This window comes from Manis pentadactyla, chromosome 11 (assembly GCF_030020395.1).
Source record: "Manis pentadactyla isolate mManPen7 chromosome 11, mManPen7.hap1, whole genome shotgun sequence".
Taxonomy (NCBI): Eukaryota; Metazoa; Chordata; class Mammalia; order Pholidota; family Manidae; genus Manis; species Manis pentadactyla.
In genome coordinates, this window is record NC_080029.1 from 91,612,570 (window position 1) to 91,632,691 (window position 20,122).

Below are 20,122 nucleotides of genomic sequence, written 5' to 3' on the forward strand. Positions count from 1 at the left end.
ACACCTTCTGTTTTAAAAATCAGTATTTTATTCTTTTGGAGTTCAATACTAACACACAAAAAATCGTCTCCTCTTAAGCAGAGGGAGACCACCTAAGGACCCATCATTGAGTGATCGCTCACTCTTATTATACTGCAAGAGCTTTTATAGCTCACAGTCGAAAATTATATAAATGAAGACAACACTGAAGAGGAAAAAAGCAGTGCAGGGTTAGGAGACATCTGAAGGCAATGAAACGTAACATGGTGGAAAATTGTAGAAGGAAAAAAAACACTCATGAGCAAAGAAAAATCTGAAAAGAGATTATGGATATTCCCAAAGATATGGACACAGACACACAGACACACAAACACACTGAGAAGGAGGAAGTAGCATTATTCAGTTACTTTAAGTAGGATCTCTCTCTCTCTCTCTCTCTCTCTCTCTCTCTCTCTCTCTCTCTCTCTCTCTCTCTCTCTCTCTCTCCCTCCCTCTCAGAAGGAGGAAGTGGCATCGTTTAGTTACTTTGAGTTGGACGAAACTACAGGATTGTTAAGAAGTACCCTGGCTTTGCATTCTAGAGAGAATGTGAGGTGTGACATAATCTTTGAGGTACTTTCTGACTCTAAAATTCCACTAATCATTGACCTCTTATTTTACTGGTAAAAAAAATGAGGCACAGAGGGGTTCATTGACACTCGCAAGGTCACATTCTAGTAAGCAAGAACAGAACAACAAGTAGTATTTTTTGAACTGTTCAGGACAATTCTTTAAAAATGAATACTGCCACAAAACAGTCTTTCAAACTAAACTCATTTATGGCACAGATACAGAATATAAGTTCACTTACAATCATTAGTGGATATTCTTCAAGCGTGAGGTAGTCGAAGGGACCCTTCACTTCAACAGTCACTGCCAAAACACAGACTTCAGAATTAATGTAAAGGATGCAGAAATTAAACAAAAACATTGTGTGGTATTTGATGTACTTAATGAAGAATCTAGTGCATCAATTACTTTTAACCATTTCAGTCCTGGTGACTACTGTATTTAGAGAGAGCTCTGAGGTTCTCATGGTTCATGCTGTGTCCCGCACAGACCTCCATGCCTCTGCCCCAGTCAGCCAGTATCTTTAAGGAGAAAAGCTCTATGTTCTCACACTCACGTCCTTTAAAGACTGGACAGAATGTACTTCCTCCACAAACCCTTTGCAACTTGTCCAAGTGGAACTATTCCCTACGTCCTTGAAATTTAAACACACTTCATACACATTTTTCCTTACATCACTAATATGCTCTGAAAAGTATAGGACTTCATTTCTTCATTCTGCTGTCCTCTGTTTTCTCTCTATCCATACATATATTTTCCTATTGCTTTATTTTTTTTACCTACTTCAGTTATATGTGATTTCACTATAGTGATGTATGTATCATTTTTCAGAAGTACTTAATAATAACAAAGCATTTAATGAAGCATAAATGACAGTAACAAGAGTATGAAAGATGTGTCTTACTGAAGAAAACTTATGGCTATTTTTAAATAATACTGATACAGCTATTTGGATACAGTAACTATTGGATACAGTAAGCTATTACTGATACAGTAACTGATACAGCTATTTGGATAAATTTTAGGTACGATTAATAAATAGAAACTGACTTCTCTGTGACTGGTATCTATCTCCAAAGACAGACTATCAACTGCCTATTCAACAAAAATTTCCACTAATTTTCATCAGGCAAAAAGGACATACCATTATTACAAGTAAATCAGGTCCAATACTTTTATGAACAAGAGGAGCATCCCATAATAGCAATCATAAAAATTTCATAGAACTGGTTATTAAATCATACCTTCTTAATTTAATAAAAGAACAAATATAATAATTTGTGAATATGTGTCACATCCGTTGCTTACTCTGTGCCAGGGGTCAGCAAAAATACAGCACATGGGCTAGATCTGGCCATCCACCTTTTGTAAATAAAGTTTTTTAACAGCTACATCCATTCACTCACATACTGTCTATGGCTGCATTCACACAACTGCAGAACTGGGCAATTAGAGAACATTTACTCCCTGGCCCTTAAAGAAAAGGCTGGCTAACCCCTACTGTAAGCTTAAATATAACATTCAACTGAGCATATACTATGTGGCATGCGCTATGGTAAACATAGGAGATGGAAAGACACATAAGATGTTTTCTGCCATCTAGCAGATTATCATCTAGAGGGAGGAAGGTGCTGGAAAGCAACACAGAGAACTGTCCCTCTGAGCCAGACCCAGAGGGTCATGAGTATACATATTCCAGGACAAGTATAAAATGCCATCTGGGCAAAGGAAATATGACTAAAGACAGGTGTGGAAATGCATGATATATTTTAAGAACATGTAGTACAAGATTAACATAGTACCATTTTGACACAAGGAAGCAAAAGATAAACTGGGAAAGTTGTAGTTTTCTAAGCCTTACTGTAGAATGTGGACATTTTATAGGCAGTGGAGGGACATCAAAGGTTTTAATGAAGGGAAGAAAGATGGTAAAATTGCTTCAGAGAGAATTCTAAGACTTTCACAAGGTGTAGTTAATTCCATGCCATCTTCCTAGCTCCAAACAATGGATGGATAAAACAAAAAGGACTTGAGCCCCAAAACAAGATAAACATCTCCAAATATGAATACTGAACAAAAATGCAGAATTGTGCTACATTCCTGGTCATGTTGGACTCTGGGCCCCAAAGCAGGTTATGGTAATTGGGAGCACAGTTCCTACAGGATCACCAAACTTGAAGGATCCCAAGGAAAAGGGGGACTGGAGCCAGATTCCACACATGAAGAAGCTTAAGTGGAGCAGAGCAAGACTTCTCCATCTTTTTCAATGAAAGAAGTAAATACTGGCAACTGTTCCTTGAGACTATTACTCATTAGAAAGCTGTGGGTCTAGAGAGACAGGAGGATACACGTAAATCTTGGGTGCAGAAACTGCCAGGCCACCCTCTGGTTTGCCTAGATCTACTGTTTACCATTTTACTATGAAACTTAAGACCCACCTCTGGATTGGGAACTAAGCATTCATAAAATTACGAATTTTATGGAATTAAGAATCCACAAAAAACAGGAGTTTAAAATTAAGTCAGAAGGGGGGAGCCTAGTAAACATAATGTTCTTCATGTAATTGTAGATTAATTAAAAAAAAAATTAAGTCAAATGACAGAAATAATAAAGATAAAAGTAGAAATTAAAGAAATAAACAACAAAAAAATAGTTTGGAAAATTAACAAAACCAAGCTAGTTCACTGAGATAAAACACTGTAAATCAAAAGTCTAGAAAAAGATTTAAAAAATTAAGAAGGAATAAAAGCTATTAAGAATGAAAATAAGCTTACAGATTCAGATACGTTAATAACTTTATGTCAGATCTGAAGTATGGAATGAAATGGACAACTGCTGAAAAACAAAACCCTGATTCAAGGGAAATAGAAAAACTAAAAATAAAATACTCATTATTATTAAAGAAAATGAATCAGTTGTTTAAAATCAATACAGGCAAGGAAAGAAAGAACATCAGGCAAAAATACTATCATAAAGGATTCTACCAAACAGTCAAGGAATGGACAATCCTATCCTTACAAAAACTGTTCCACAGAATATAAAAATAGAGGGCATTCTCCAATTAATTGTATAAGATTAGCATAACCTGGACACCAAAACCCACAGAAAACTTACCAGAAAAGGTAATTATAAACCAACCTTACTTTGAACATACACCAAAAATTCTGAATAAAATTCTGGAAAATAAAATTCAGGTATGTATATATGTTAACGAGCATGTGTGTATATGTGTGAAGACCAAATAGTGTATATGTTTCAAGATTCAAGTGTGTGTATATTAAAAATTCAAGAATGGTTTAATATTTGAAAACCAGCTAATGTAATCTATCACATTAATGGAGGAAATCAGTTATTTAACATTAAATGAGGAAATCTATATAATCATTTTAATCAACACAATCAAAGCATTTGATAAAACCAAGCATTCATTCTTAATACTTAAAAAAAATACACTTAGTAAACTAGAAAGAACTAAGTATTTTGAAAAATCTGTAATAAACATTATACTTAATGGTGAATGTGCCAATATTGTCAGAAAGTCAGGAGCAAAATAAGGATGGCCACCATAATTGTTGCTATTTAGTGCTCTAGTTGAGAAAGCAGGGGAGGGAAGAAAACTGCAAAGGAGAAGGAAGACACAAAAACAGAAGCTATAGGAAATAAGACCAGCTAGTAAGATACTGCAGAATTCCAGGTGAGAGATGATGACTCCATGAACTGGGAAGCAAGAGTGAAATGAGAACACTTAGAAACATTGAGACATTAAACAATTACAAAATCAGTTAATTTCAAATTTTCCAAGTTTTGACAAGTCTGGTTCAGAATACTGAGAATGTGATACTACATAAAAACTTAAAAAGCAGGAGAAGCAAGTGAAGAAAAATAAAATCTAGTATCTATGATGCATAGTAAGAAACCATATGAGAAGAGCCTAAGATTGTGATACATACCAGGTACAAAGAAATTTTAATTTCTCTTCCTTGGTTTTTTTACTTCACAACAAACATTCTTAATTATTCCTTCCTTCCTTAAAACAATTTCACACTACTCACCATGCATGACACAACTAGATAATAATAATATAACTAGTAAAAAAAATGATACGGACTTACTGGTAAAAAGATTACTTAGTGAATTTTCTTTTGATGATTCCTTTGAAGGTGAAATCCCAATATGCACAATAAAAATGTATGGTGCATCTTGCCAAGTTTTCAATGGATCATGCATTGCCTAGAAAGGAGAAGAGACACCAAATCTTTAAGTTTAAGGATTTAGAATATAAGTTAATAATACAACTCAAAAATCTTCCAGAATGTGCCCAGAAACAAGGTTGAGCCCTCCACCTGCACTCATTTAGAACAGTAAGCGTAACAAAACAAACAGGCCTACAATACATATGAGGTAGGTTAGATTATAAATTAAACTTAAAAAGGCAGGAAATCTTGTTTATCTTATGTATTTTTTTTTATAAGGAAAACATCAACTGGAATCATTAAATTGAATCTCTGTGTAACTAAACCATACTATACTAGGTTATATCTTACACATTTCCTGAACAAACTAAGATTACTTAAATAACCTAAAAACAATAACAAAAACACCCATGATATCAGTGAATTATAAATGCCAATTCCTGAATCTAATTTCTTTTGTTCAATGCCCTTCCCAAGACTACCAGAATTTCTACCAACAATATCTCACATTTATATCAAACATTTACTCCTGGGTAGTCTAGGTGGAAAGCAACAATCACTGCCCCCGAAGTCAAGGAAATGTGGTTAACGTAACAGCCTCCATGATTATAGAACTAGTTACTTGGGAATTGTGTGTTCCAAGGCCAATGCAATCTGTGCAGAGCTCTAGCAAAAAGCCTTCGAAGGATGTGTTGCCATTCATGCTAGAGGGACTATGGACCTTCACACACACAAAACTAGGACACAAAGATAAAGGAGATGAACACAGAAAACGACTGGCTGCTTCTTGCCCGTGTGTGAAAGAAGGTACTACTACGTAGGTTCACAAGTTATTACTTCTGGTCTTAAAAGGAACTTTTTTCCAGAGATCTCTGGATAAGCCTCACTGCTCTATGAAACCCCTCAAAGCATGTAATAATAGATTTTGCATATTTATGCATTTTCCTGAGGACTCACAGCTTTTTTCAAATGCTCAAATCGTCCTATAACCCAAGAAAAGGCTAAAACAAGAGTTCAAAAATTATATTCCATGCTACAAAAATCCCGTGTCAAAAAAGCAGATTAAATGATTCTATAGCTACACATTTACTAGATTATTTTAGTAATTTAAGAACATAAGCGCCATGCTGAATCATATATTGATTTACCTTCGTCTGATGAGCTCTGACAATATTTTGGAGCAGTTTGTGAGAAAATTTTAGAGCTTCAAAGTTATAGGTACATCATGTCCTATCTACCCATAATTAACTGAATCTTTCCTGAACTTACTTGTTCATCAACCCAGTAAAACTTTGGTGTACTAAACCGGTTGGCTATTAATTTTACATACCTTAAAACTACCTCTTAAAAATTTCAAAAGGGATTTATTAATTCTCATGTTCCAGGATTTGACAAAATTTACATTTAACTCTGGAATATAGGTATTCTGAGCCTGTAAAAATAACATTCATATGCCAGGCACTCTATTAAACATGTAAAATTTAGTACACTCTTTAATCCTCATGCTCCTAACATATAGGGTTTAATAGTAAGCTATAATTAGCTCCTTCAATAGGTATCTTTCAATAGGTGAATGGGTAAACTGTAAATATCCAGACAACAGAATATTCAGCACTAAAAGAAAGAAGCTGTCAGGCCACAAGAAGGCATGGAGAAACCTTCAATGCTTATTTAGTAAGTGAAAAAAGCCAATCTGAGAAGGGTATATATTATATGATGCCAACTATATGACACTTTGGAAAATACAAAACTATAGAGAGAGCAAAAAGTCAGTGATTGCCAGGGGCTTGGGAGGAGGGAGGGATAAACAGGTGGAGAACTGGAGATTTTTAGAGCAATGAAACTGTTCTATATATTATAACAGTATATATCTGTCATTATACATTTGCTAAAACCCAAAGAATATACAACTCAAAGAACTAACCCTAATGTAAACTATGGACTTTGGTTGACAATGATGTATCAACATTGGTTTATCAATTATAACCAATGAACCACACTAGTTCACGTGTTGATGGTAAAGCCTATGTGCATCTGAACGGGGTATGTGGGAACTCTCTGCTTTTTGCTCAATTTTGTTGTAAACCTAAACTACTCTAAAAAAAAAATCTATTAATTTAAAAACATTACATAATGGTCAATATATCACATATATCACATCACTGTTTATATTAAACCAGAAAACTGAGTTAATCAAAAATTAAATCTTAGTTGAAGGGAAAAGGAAGAGGCCCCTTCTTCTAAAAACCATGTTTTATCAGAGCTTTAACAAAAGGGGATGGAGGTACTGAACTTTTGAGCATCTTTTAAATAGGATTAGAATTCTCCTCTCTGGCAGAAATTTTTAAAATATTTTTTAAATTAAGGTATCATTGATATACAATAAAGGTTTCACATGAACATTGTGCTTTTAACATTCACCCATGTTATCACTTGTCCTCACCCCCCATTGTAGTCACTGTCAGCACAGTAAGATGCTATAGAGTCATTACTTGTCTTCTCCGTGCTATACTGAGTTCCCCGTGACCTACCTATATTGTGTATGCTAATTATAATGCCCCTTAATACCATTCCCCATTCCCTCCCCACCACCCCTTTCCTGCTTCCCCCCTTCCCTTTGGTAACCGCTAGTCCCTTCTTGGAGTCTGTGACTCTGCTGCTGTTACGTTCCTTCAGTTTTGCTTCGTTGTTATTATACTCCACAAATGAGGGAAATAATTTGGTACTTGTCTTTCTCCACCTGGCTTGTTTCACTGAGCATAATACCCTCTAGCTCCATCCATGCTGTTGCAAATGGGAGGATTTGTTTTCTTCTTATGGCTGAATAATATTCCATGTGTATATGTACCACATCTTCTTTATCCATTTATCTATTGGTGGACACTTTGGTTGCTTCCATATCTTGGCTACTAAATAGTGCAGTGATAAACATAGGGGTACATATGTCTTTTTGAACTGAGGGTCTTGTTTTCTTTTGGTAAATTCCTAGGTGTGGAATTACTGGGTCAAATTGTATTTCTGTTTTTAGCTTTTTGAGGAACCTCCATATTGCTTTCCACAATGGCTGAACTAACTTACATTCCCACCAACAGTGTAGGAGGGTTCCCCTTTCTCCACATCTTCGCCAGCATTTGTTGTTCCTTGTCTTTTGGATGTTGGCCATCCTAACTGGTATGAGGTGAAACCTCATTGTAGTTTTAATTTGTATTTCCCTGGTTAGTGATGTGAAGCATCTTTTCATATGCCTGTTGGCCATCTGAATTTCTTCTTTGGAGAAGTGTCTGTTCAGATCCTCCACACATTATTTAATCAGATTATTTGCTTTTTGGGTGTTGAGGCATGTGAGCTCTTTATGTATTTTGGATGTTAACCCCTTATCGGATATGTTGTTTATGAATATATTCTCCCATACTATAGGAGGGCTTTTTGTTTTGCTGATGGTGTCTGCTGTACAGAAGCTTTTTAGTTTGATGTAGCCCCATTTGTTCATTTTTGCTTTTGTTTCCCATGTTCAAGGAGATGAGTTCAGGAAAAGGTTGCTCATGTTTATATTCAAGATTTTTGCCTATGTTTTCTTCTAAGAGTTTTATGGTTTCATGACTTACATTCAGGTCTTTGATCCATTTCGAGTTTACTTTTGTGTATGGAGTTAAGACAATAATCCAGTTTCATTTTCTTACATGTAGCTGTCCAGTTTTGCTCTTTGGCCCAATTTTGTGGAAGAATGATCCAAAGGAGAGATAACTCTTTGATTTCTTTCGGCTACAATCTGATAAATATTTCTAAATATTACTTGTGTTATTTGACAGGACCATTTTTTCAGCCAACTTTAATCACTAGGAACAAGGATCACGCCTTGAGTATAATTTTAAAAGTATGCTATGCACAGAAGACTACTGAATAAAGCACAATTAAAAACAGCTGATATGTACCCAGATGAATGTTCAGCTTCACTCATTTTTTAAATATAAAATTTATAATAATTTAACCTGACAAACTGCATGAAATCTGTTTTACATTATAATAGCCACTATTTGTGCAGAAAGAGGGAAACTCAATCTTCCTTTCTTGGGACCATAAATTGTTACAACTTTCCTCCAGAGAAATTTGACAAAGCATTTTTAAAAAACCTATTAATCTGGCATACACTTAGACCCAGCAATACCACCTCTAAATGTGCACAAAGATAAAGCTAGACATTATGAATGTGACCTTATCCATAGTAGTGAAAATTTGCAAACAAGCTAACATACATTAACTGGTTATTAATTACAAGAATCAGGTAAAATGGAATAGTCTGTAGTCACAAAAAGAGTAAAGTAGTATCAATGTACCAATTTGTTAAGCCAAAAGAAATTACACAGCAGCAGATATAATACGATCTCATTTTGGTTAACATTCATGTGTTCTGTGTAATCACACCAACTACAAAATAAAATTATAAAACATTTTTACTCTTAAGTTACGGAAGAAAAATGTTCACCAACATGGAATCTTTTAAAACCAGAAAATAAAGACCTAAAAAGAAACCAATCTGCGGGAATATTCACTGCAACACTATTTAAAATTGCAAGATAGTAAAATAGTGCAAGATAGGGAAATTGTTAATAAACTGCAATGTATTCATACAATAAAATACTATGTAGGCATTTAAATAACGATGTCATACAATATTTACTGAACTGAAAAGATGTCCATGTTATACTGCTAAGCTAAAAAGGCTGCAACACATATTGTAGGATTCCCATTTTCAAATAAATATAAACATGCATATAACAAAAAACTAGAAAATATATTTATAGTCTACCTGTGTGTGGTGGTAGTATGATTATGTTCTTTTCATTTACATATATTTCTAAATTTTTTATAGTGAATATGCATACATTAGCAGTAAAAAAATCCCAACTGATACTATTATTCAAAAAAAAGAAAAATATCATGAAGCATGCCATGCCAAACTCATTCTTAGTTTAAAATTTTGTATAACTATAAGCAGGGCAAGGAGAGTGGGGACACTTCCAGAATGGCAGAATAAGGACCACTGAAAATCCACTCACCCATAAAAGCAACAAGAACATGGGCAGAAATGATGGGACTTTTTAGGAACTCTGGAAAATAACAAAAGACTTGCAACAAACCTAGAAGTGTTTCCTCAAGATAAATAGTGAATCTCAGTAAGAAAAGCAAGCTTGTATTTTCCTTCGTCCTAATCCCATGCCCCTCTTCCAAGCTCCTTGAAACTAAAGTCCTCACAACTACAACAGCTGTGAAAAATGGCACTTCTGCAGCCACTGGGAAAAAACAGAACAAGTTTGGAGGTCCCTCCCCTAAAGCCCAACCACCAGAGCTGTCTGGCATACGCTGGAAAGCTCTATTCCTAGGGCTTGTCTTTTCTAAGACTGACTCAGAGATCACTCAGTGGGGAGGACCCTGTACTCAAGGCATTGTCAAAATACTCAGCAACAATTGTGAAAGATCAAAGCTACCAGAAGCAATGCCACTAGGTGGAGCTATCAAGAGGCTGACTAAAATTTAAAAATTGGAAATGAGATGTCCACAGCAGTTTTTAAAAGCTCCAAAATATCCCTGGAAATCTGGAAGACCATGAGTACATGCAGGGCTGTGCACATATGCACAGGATGTGAACACACGCCCAAGAGAGACTTGAGATCTCTCAGCTGTGACTGATCTTAAATCTCTGCACAAGAAGGAAATAAAAGTTTTAAATTGTGAAGAAGCCAGATACAAATTATATGATTCCATTGTATGAAATTAACAGAACAGGAAAATCCATAAAAATAGAAAGAATAGGGCGGGGTGTGGGGTGGAACAAGGAATCACTACTAATGTCTATGCAGGATGAAGATACTCTGAAATTAGATAGTGACTGATGGTTGCATAACTTGGGAACATACTAAGAACCACTGAATCCTATGTTTTAAAGGGATAAATTCTGAGATATGTATGTCTTAAAGTTACTGTAAAATTTAAAACTTTAATCAGTTTTGTAAAAAGCATGACCCAACATGGATATGTTATTTCTTCTATATTTTAACAGGCAAAGTTTTGAGGAATTAGTTACTATGAATTAGAAAGTGAATTTTGAAAATTTAAGTTATATTTTCTTCCACTTTACTCAAATACTCTAAACTCTTCCAGTTATATTCTATCACAAGATAATTTTAGATGGAGCTGAAGGTTCTTTTGTAAAAATTTCTTCCTACTTACAAGTGACATTTATGGGGTGATAATTACAAAAACAATACAGATTGTAGCAAATATGGAAAATATAGAAACAACAGGAAAATAAACAACTTACTTATAATATCATCCAGAGACAATCATTATTAACATTTTGGTGTACAAGCTTCCACTCTTCAGTTTCTTTTTAAATGTTAGAATGTTAACGATTCAAAATATACAAACATAAGAAAACTGAAATGTTCTCAATGCCCCACACTCCCTACTACACTTACAGTTTTGTCTCCAGTAAAGGTAAGATTTGTTCCATTTTCCTTAGCCTTCAAAAATTAAAAAAAAAAGAAAATTAATTCAGAATTTTTACTTTATTCTCAGAAATATATAACAAGGAAAACAATTACCTCCTGTTTTTCTCCTATAAGAGGCAATCGCACAAAATCCCCAGAAAAGCTCTGTGAAACAAATATAAAAATAAAATTAAGGATGCATAACAGGAAAAGAAAACTAGCTTAAGGTCCACAGACATGGTCAAATAAATATGTAAATTAATTTAAATATATATTTATACAAATATATAATAAGTTTACTGTTTATAACAATAAATTTAACAATAATGGCATTGATAGAGGATTCCAACTAACCACCAACAAGTGAATAAAGCCCTGCTGGGAACTAAAAAATACTATCAAACCAAACTGTCCACTCAATTTTTCTCTAAGAACTGTAGATATTTAAGAATAATAAAACCTTAGATAGAAACTATATGTTTAGGACGGAGAATGAGAAAATTTTCTCATTCAATGAGAATTTTAATTCCCACAAATGAGAACAAGTGGCTCAACACTATAAAGCTTTAGGTGCAGAAATGGGATTTGAACCTAAGATTCCAAACTCCTGGGCCCACTGATCCTTTCTCAACATACTCCATGCCTGTAAAAAACCTACACTAATCCCCTTTCTTACCAGTTATCAGCAAATGGAGCATTCTCCTTCCTAATTAGAGCATGTATTTCAACTGCGGACATTGGACTGGAGGCGGCGAAGAAACCTTACCCATAGGGGGTATGTGCCAAGACCTTGGAAAGATTGTAGCAGATCTAAAAGCAGTGCACCTTGGGCAACAGTAGCTTTCCATAATCAGATCCAAGAATGGTCAACCCATCCTCCCAGCCTGGTGGGTAAATTTGGAAAACCAACAGAAAATCCCCTGCTCAACACCACATCATTCCTAGTTTTCTTTTTCTACCATTTTAAATATATTTTCTTTTTCCTCCAAGTCCATAAAATCTAAGCTTGACAAGAACTCAATTTTTATAGTTCAATTAACAATTACTGCAGTTGCTTATCAATTACTAATTATTAAATTAAAGCTTTCCTATCAACAAACTTTACTTCTAGTAACTGGACCAAAAAAACTAGCTTTCCATGAACCCCTTTCCTCTTCAAGGCAATTTACTAAATATTCTGAAGCAATATGTAAGTTGTAACTGCAGAAAGGACAAACGAAAGGCTATAGTTACAACTATTTTCAACACCTAAAAACTATGTAATTTTTCTATTAAAAAAATGGCATCAGATCCTATTTCTAAGAAAAGAGATTTTATAATAATAATCCTCATTTATATACTCATATACAAGTAAGCATTAAAAATATACAATATGCACTCGTTCCCCTCTATGCAGAAAAAGGTGGGAAATTCAACCCTTTGATTTGCATCTGTATCAATAAAACCTAAAAACACAGATTTTTCTGGGGACACATCAATTACATGAGATGACATGAGAGTAAAAAATTGGTTTCAAATGTCCCATGGATAAGCAAAATGTGGTATACACATACAATGGAATTTATTCAGCCTTACAAACTCTGATACACGCGATATGAATTAATCTTAAAAACATTTGCTAAGTGAAAGGAGCCAAATAAATACTACACAATTCCATTTCTTTGAGGTATTGAGAGAAGTCAAATTCATGGAGACAGAAAGTAGAACAGTTGTTAACTGGGATGTGGGAAGGGGTGATTGCTCCTGTTCACTGGTTATGAAGTGTCAGTTTGAGATTATGAGCAAGTTCTGGAGATGGCTGGTGCTGAGAGCTGCACAGCAATGTCAGTGTACTGAATGGCACAGGTTTAAAAATAGTTAAGTTGGTAAATTTTATTTATGTATATTTTACCACAATAAAAAAGGATTGGGTGTGTGCTTTTTACACACAAAGGAAAGTATATCCTCTCTTTAATGAGATGAGCATTTAAGTGGCTGACTATGCACCTATCAAAACAAGCTTATTTCTGTCAGAAGAAAGAATTGGGAAGTGGAAAATCAGTATCGCCAAAAAGACAGACACTCCATTTTTCACCTCTTCTACTTCCCTCCCCCCAACTACTATCAAACATTACTTGTGTTTTAAAGAGTTCACTGCAGTTCTGGAACAATTTTGATGATGTTTGATATTTCCCAGATAGGCCTTTTTTTTCCCTAAGGTTTTCCAAATATGTTTCCACTTCTTCTGCCTGGAAAGAGAAAATTCCAAGTATTTAACTTATCTTTCACATTAAGATACTTAAAGGTATCAAACAGGTTGACTACTGCAAAAATACAGTCATAGGTTTGCTATTTTAAAAAATTAACAAAATCAAACAATGATGCTATATAATACACAAGAATCTAACAGTATTAGACTCTAAAGTGCAGAACAGCAGCCCATGGATCAAAAGGGTAGTTCCTCTAAAAATTCTAGGAAGACTGGGACACTATCAAAAGTTCAGAGAGTTTTGTCCCAAGAAAATATATTTACAAGAGTTACTTGACTAAATCAACACCACCAACAAGATGTGCTCATAAGCTAAGACAGAGCACAAAACTGTTATAAGCTGTTCACAGCCCACTGTTAATATGATGAAGAAACTCCATCAGTTCTTTCAGTTTTCTCCCATAACTTCATTCCTAATGTTGCCCTCTTTTTTCCTAAGCAACCAATTTCACATTTTCATCTGCTTGACATTTGCATCGTCCCGTGGCAACCAGATTAATTTTTACATTCCTAACTTGTACTTCCTACGAAGACTGGATCTGCTAAATGCTTAACCAGTTTATAACAAGTTTCAAATATATGATGTTTTCAAGTGTAAATTCAATTACTGTTAATTTAAGAAAAAAGAATCAATGATATTTCAAATCCTATTTTGGAGGTATTATTATTTCTCTTTAAATTCTTCAGTCCTTTTAGTCCTCCTCATTATCAACTCTAGAAAATACTGTGTGACAAAAGCAAAACCAATCACCAAACCACCAAAAAGATCATGCAAAACATTAATACGAGGCAGAAATTCAAAAAGCTTAAGGTTTAAAATCCAATTGGGTGGTGGGTATTTTTTAAGGACCAGTCAGATTATCTTTGAAAAGAAACCTCAAGAATTGTAGGGGAAAGGAAGGAAGAAGAGAGGGAAGGAGGGAAACAGGAAGGGAGGGAGGGAGGGAAGAACAGGGGAATGGAAACAGAATGGAAAAAGGCCTAAAAAATCCATCTTGGAGTCATATAGCTTCAATGTTCATAGTATACTAATGGCAATTCTGAAAGCATGATCCATGGACTCTTTCACAAGCTCTAACAGATCAAAACTACTTTCATAACAACATGTTATTTGCCTTGTGCTGATAGTGCAAAAATAATGATGGGTGAAAGTGCTGACCCTTATCAGGAACCAAGCAGAGGCACCTAATCATACTAGTAGTCACTGTACTCTCCAGTCACAAACTTGCAGTTTAAAAAAAAGCCAGTTTTACGTAAGAATGTTCTGGATAAAGCAGTAAAATTATTAATGTTATTAAATCTGAACCTTTTGAGTACATGCCTTTTTTAATATTCTGAGACAAAACGAAAGGATGCAAAATGCTGTTGATTATTGAGATAAAGCACTTGGCACCTGTTTTGACTTGTGAACTAAAGTATCCACTTTTTTCATTTACTTGAAAGAATAACAAACTACAGTTACTCAGACTCAGTTATTTGGGAGATATTTTCTTGAAAATGGGCAAAGGGAGGCTGTCACTTCAAGGATTATAACTGACAATAATCGCCGTCAATGATAAAATTGGAGCTTTCGAAAGAAAACCAGAATTCTAGAAAACTTGTATATGCTTCACCATGAGATTAACAGCTTCCAATACTTATGGAATTTCTGACAGACTGAGGGTAATATTAGCAAATGTAATTTTGAGTTAATTGTAAAATGAATTAATATTTGGACAGCTTATATAATTCAGTCAACCAGTATTTTCTAAATGACCAATGAATGATGTTACAGAATCAGACATGGGTAAAAAGACCACGCAAAGTGTATGGAAACACCAATTTATCTTAGTAACAGTACAAAAAGAATTCACTGATATGGTTTCAGATTCCCCATTGCAACTAACCTTTTAGAAACTTCATTTGTTAGGTTTTGGTATAGAATCAAATAACCATCCACAATCATCTAAAAACTATTAAAATACCATTCCCTTTCCCAACTGTATGTCTGTGTAACGCCACATTCATTTTGTGCATATACTCAATCAAAATAGTGTACTGCAATAGACTGAGTGAAGAATATGTAAGAATCTAGCTGTCTTTATTATACCCAACATTAAATAAAGAGATTTGAAAAAAAAAAAATAATAATAACACCACTCTTCCAGGTTTTTTTGAGAAGGTTTTCATTAAAAATATTTATATTAACATTTTTATTATTTTTTATTGCTATTTTTATTATGAGTTTATTATTGCTATTTTTAAATAAGTTCATATGTATTTTGTTTTAATTTCTAATATAGTAACCCATATGAACAAAGGCACTGTGGAGCCTGCAGTAATTTTTAAGAATTTAACAGAATTCTGTGACCAAAAAGTTTGAGAACTGCTGGTACAGTAGATCACAAATCGGGAGAGCATGGATTCTGTGTAGTTTCAGATCTTTTCTGCATAGCTACATGACACTCCTTCCTCTATCAGTTTGGGACCCCAAGATCTCAAAAGCCCAGGAAGAAAGAGTCTGTCAATTTTATGTTGCTTACCTTGAAGTTGTAGATTTCATTGTAACAGTCAGCACTTTTCAGATACCAGGTTATATTCAAAGATACACCACAAGGTTCTCCATCAACTATAAAAGAAATCTTTGTGAATAAAAGATCACACCCAAACAAAACATTTTTTTCTAAACTGTTACCCACATCTCATTTCTTCCTTGCTAAACTGAGATACTCAAAAGACTGTTCCTTCTCGAAACACAAGGTAATGAAGTAATATATATAAAAAGAACTGGCTACTCTTCAGATGCAAGTAATTATTGTTCCCAAAAAGAAACAGCAATTAAACAGTTTTTAACCTTTGAAACTCTATTTATATGGCTGGATTTCTGGTTCCCTGTTGGGAAAAATGTGGAGGTGATAAAGCAGTCCTAAGTTAAAAACCAGTCTTCTATTACCATTCAAATATTTATCTAGCAGAACACTTTAGTATACAAAGAAGTAACAACATTAGGGATATCTCAAGGTAATATTCAAAAAAGTTCCACTGAGGAAAAAATTCATGGCTTAGACCTTGAAAGATACCAAGATTGGATAGAAAGAACTATGAACTAAAAAGCAAACCCAGCTGGGGAGAGCGGGAGGCAAAAGCAAAGAGAAAGGAGTATTAAATCCTTTTCAAACCCCCCTTAAGAGAGACCTCTAGGTATTGGTCTGAAGACTTGGGAACACAAAAATCTGACTGTATGACTGATAATCGTTCTTACCTGGGGCAAGTCAGTGTTCTTTTATCTTTGATCCTAGCTGTGGAAAAGGACATATACTAAGAATACCTACTTTATGCAAAGGTGACAAGGGCAGACATGACTGCATCTAGAAACCTAAAATGATAACTTTTCTGTTTTCTTTGTTTTGTTTTCTCAAATTTTTAAGTAGCACACTTTTAAAAGTTTCAATTAAAATGCACAAAAACCTGACATAATTGAATAGAACTTATGGAAATGATGAAAAGAATATTGCAATTCTGCTATGAAGTACTCAGAAGAACTCTACAGACAGGCTTAATTAAATAAGAGCCAATAAGAAAATCCCAATACACAGATTTGTGGGGAAATTTGGCTGCAAAAATACTTATTTACATTAAAAGACACCATTTAAATGGTTTTAAGGGACAATGAAAAGAGTCCTGCCAAGCTCATGGAAAACTAAATACCATATGCACAGAAGTATAAAATCAGAGACAAGGAAAATATGAAAAAGCACAAAAGTAACAAAGTGAAAGATAATGTAATTTTTAAGGAGTCACAAATCCTCCAAACACAATGAAATGTAGACACTTCAAATTATACAATTTGCATAAACTTGGCAAAACACCATTAGATCAAAATACAGATAAGAAAAGACAATATATAATTAATAGAATAGCATACAGACTCTCAGGCTTTCCAGAAGACAAAACTGCTATCCCTAGAAGATACTTTTATCTAGTAAACTGTCAAAAGAAAGACCAGCATGTCAGAGTAGATTGGACTTAAACCATGTTTAAGTCATTAGATTGTATGTTCACAGACACTGTATGTTCCTCATGGAAATTCTATCTGCCCCCTTTACTCCCATTACACTGTAAGCTTAGTAAGGGGCCTTTTCTATCACTTCCCTGCAGTCTAAAACAGAGTCTGACACAGAGGTTTTTTTTTTTCCTTTAAGGATTGCTTTTACTGAATCCCACAAATTTTTTTTTTTTTTTTTTACAGAGCAGGTTTTTAATAACTACTTATTAATTACAAAAGTAATAAAATCATCCAACTATGACTTAAAACTTTGCACTTTCATGGGGAAATATATACAGAGAAGCACAGACAGACAGATATCAGGATTTTCACCCTGATCCTGAAGTGGAGCTGGCTGCTCATCACCATTTATTCTCTAAAATAAAGCCAGTTTCAAAAATAAAAAGAAGCTGTTCTTTAAAACTGGAATGGGATATTCTGGATTTAGATACAGTGGTTTTCCCACTGGACAGACTGGTTTTGTTCTACATAATCCCTATTTCCTGATAATATCTCTGAGCTTCCTCTTCCAAAGATCCACGTGGTAACATACTCCTTTTGTAAACAAAAGATTTACTGAACATATTCATTCAGAGCCAATGATCTGACAAGCCTACATAACCTGTTCAGTAATTTCATCTAACAAGCACATAAAAGCAAAATTGGTGGTACCACTATGACTTAGATTAAAACACCATGCAATCAATCAACACAACTCATCTAACTTATAAACACCAGAAAAACAAAAGAAGAAAATTAAGTTTCACACTAGTAAATACTTTGAAGATTTCTCAGTAAAGCACCTAGTTACACTACATGTTTATTATACCCAGACATTGCTAGATTATTAAATTTTAGTATATATGTTGAGAGTAGATCATCAGAGGTAGAAAATAGGTTAATTTGAATATCACTGAAAAGTTCAAAGAAAACTTAATGAAACACAAAAACTCACATTTCAGGAAGATTGTTGTATTTTTGAAGAGGATCTTTCCAAAACTAAAATAATTTTTCCCCTGCAAAGATAAAGGAGAGAAAGATAATTAGCATCATGTCACTTTATTTTCCAATGTAGACTATAACTGGTATAAAAACCTATGATTTATAAAGTGTCTAAGTTAGTTTTATTAATAAACAAGACATCAATGTCATTCCTCTTAGTAAAATGCAACCATATCCAAACTGCAGGATTCTGTAGCTTGGCACAGAGACATGATTTTTCCCCACAGGCAAGGAAGCAAGGACTCTAGGAAGCTGCTAGAAATCCCAACTTAACTTAAACCTTCCTGGGAGGGACTCCTTAATCAGTTCCTTCCCTTTACTCACCCATCACTGTCCAGAGTAACCATTTCTTCAAATAAACTATTCTATAAGCAGACAGACCATTTTGTAATAAATAAATACCTAAAACTGAGAAACTGAAGATCTCCACCAAATAAAAGTTATAGTGTCTGCCATATCAAAAGCTCAAATAAGATGTGGACATTACAACCAGTGAGTGGAACGGAATGAAACAAAAAGGCCACTCTGGTTTTAATCAGACTAATGCATTTCGGCATTTCCTGCCTGCATCTGATTTTTGTCTGCTCACAGAACTATAGCTCTTACTCAAATGAGGTTTAAAAGCGGGCGAGGGAGAGAAAGGGTCAACCTATCTAGTTAATTGTCCAAAATACTAACCTTACCGTATCCAATTTTAGAATAACATTTCATCCATTTTAGCCAGCCCCATGTTAAAATACATTTTTTAAACGTCTAGGATTCCTAATTCAGGCGTAGAATAACCATCTCAAAGTTCAAACGAAATCAAACAACTTCGTTAAGTAGTATTATCTAGTAACAAAAAAGTGCAGAGTTAAAAAGAGAAAGTAAGAAAGACGCTTATTTACATATTCCTCTCGGGGATTACTGGATCCTGTGGAACTTTAGCTGAAAAAGAAACCATTCTCTACCTATACATTATATCTACATGTCTCAACTCAGGCACTGAAAGTTCTCTCGGACTCGGCTGTTAAGAAACCGCTCCACCACTCCTCCGCTTCTATAGTGGCAGTGACATTCCTGGTAACCTGCCCAGAGAAGTGCGCGGCTTTCCGCTCCAGGAAAGCGGGTCCCCGTTAACCAGACACACAGATGCTCCCGGCAATTCCACCCCTTTGGAAGCGGACTTTAGAGGAACCTTCATGGACCCCTTGGGCCGCCGTAGCCCCACCCCTTATTCCTCCAGGCTAGTTGCTTCTGAACACTCACCGACGGTATCGGAATGTGCCATTTTGATCGATCAGCAGCAGCGACGGGTGCCGGTCCTATACCGAAGAGAGACAATGGGGATATCTGAGTCCCCAGAAGAAGAATGACAGGCAGCACCTGAAGCCACGCAGCCGCCGCCATCTTCACAGCCATGGACTGCCTACCCACAGCATTTCACCCTCTTCCGGTTCGCCCCGCCTCCTTCCGGCTCTGTTCTTGGGGGCGGGATGATCCGGGTCCTCGCAACTTCGCGGAGCTCGCTTGTTTTGCCACCCAGCAGCCCCTCCCTTAGCCAGTTGTCAGGGCAGCGTGCGGGCTGGAGACGCACTGC

At 35.2% G+C, this 20,122-nt stretch overlaps 1 protein-coding gene across 6 annotated transcripts in view; it reads right to left on the reverse strand.

Annotated features, from left to right (window-relative positions):
- TMEM87A (transmembrane protein 87A) overlaps positions 1 to 20,000 on the reverse strand; it is a 41,268-nt gene extending 21,268 nt beyond the window's left edge. For 2 of the 6 annotated variants that reach the window (XM_057488734.1, XM_057488732.1), the window contains exons 1-8: positions 19,792 to 19,998; positions 18,497 to 18,557; positions 16,040 to 16,125; positions 13,384 to 13,497; positions 11,384 to 11,434; positions 11,258 to 11,302; positions 4,701 to 4,818; positions 830 to 891 (exon numbers count right to left, since the gene is read on the reverse strand). In XM_057488734.1, the coding sequence (XP_057344717.1) occupies positions 830 to 891; positions 4,701 to 4,818; positions 11,258 to 11,302; positions 11,384 to 11,434; positions 13,384 to 13,497; positions 16,040 to 16,125; positions 18,497 to 18,557; positions 19,792 to 19,944 (690 nt within the window). In that variant the 5' untranslated portion in view covers positions 19,945 to 19,998. Of the gene's footprint in view, positions 1 to 829; positions 907 to 4,700; positions 4,819 to 11,257; positions 11,303 to 11,383; positions 11,435 to 13,383; positions 13,498 to 16,039; positions 16,126 to 18,496; positions 18,558 to 19,791 lie in introns of all 6 variants that reach the window. The other 4 variants (XM_057488731.1, XM_057488729.1, XM_057488730.1 and 1 more) reach the window with 4 other exon arrangements.
- Positions 20,001 to 20,122: the final 122 nt, after the last annotated feature.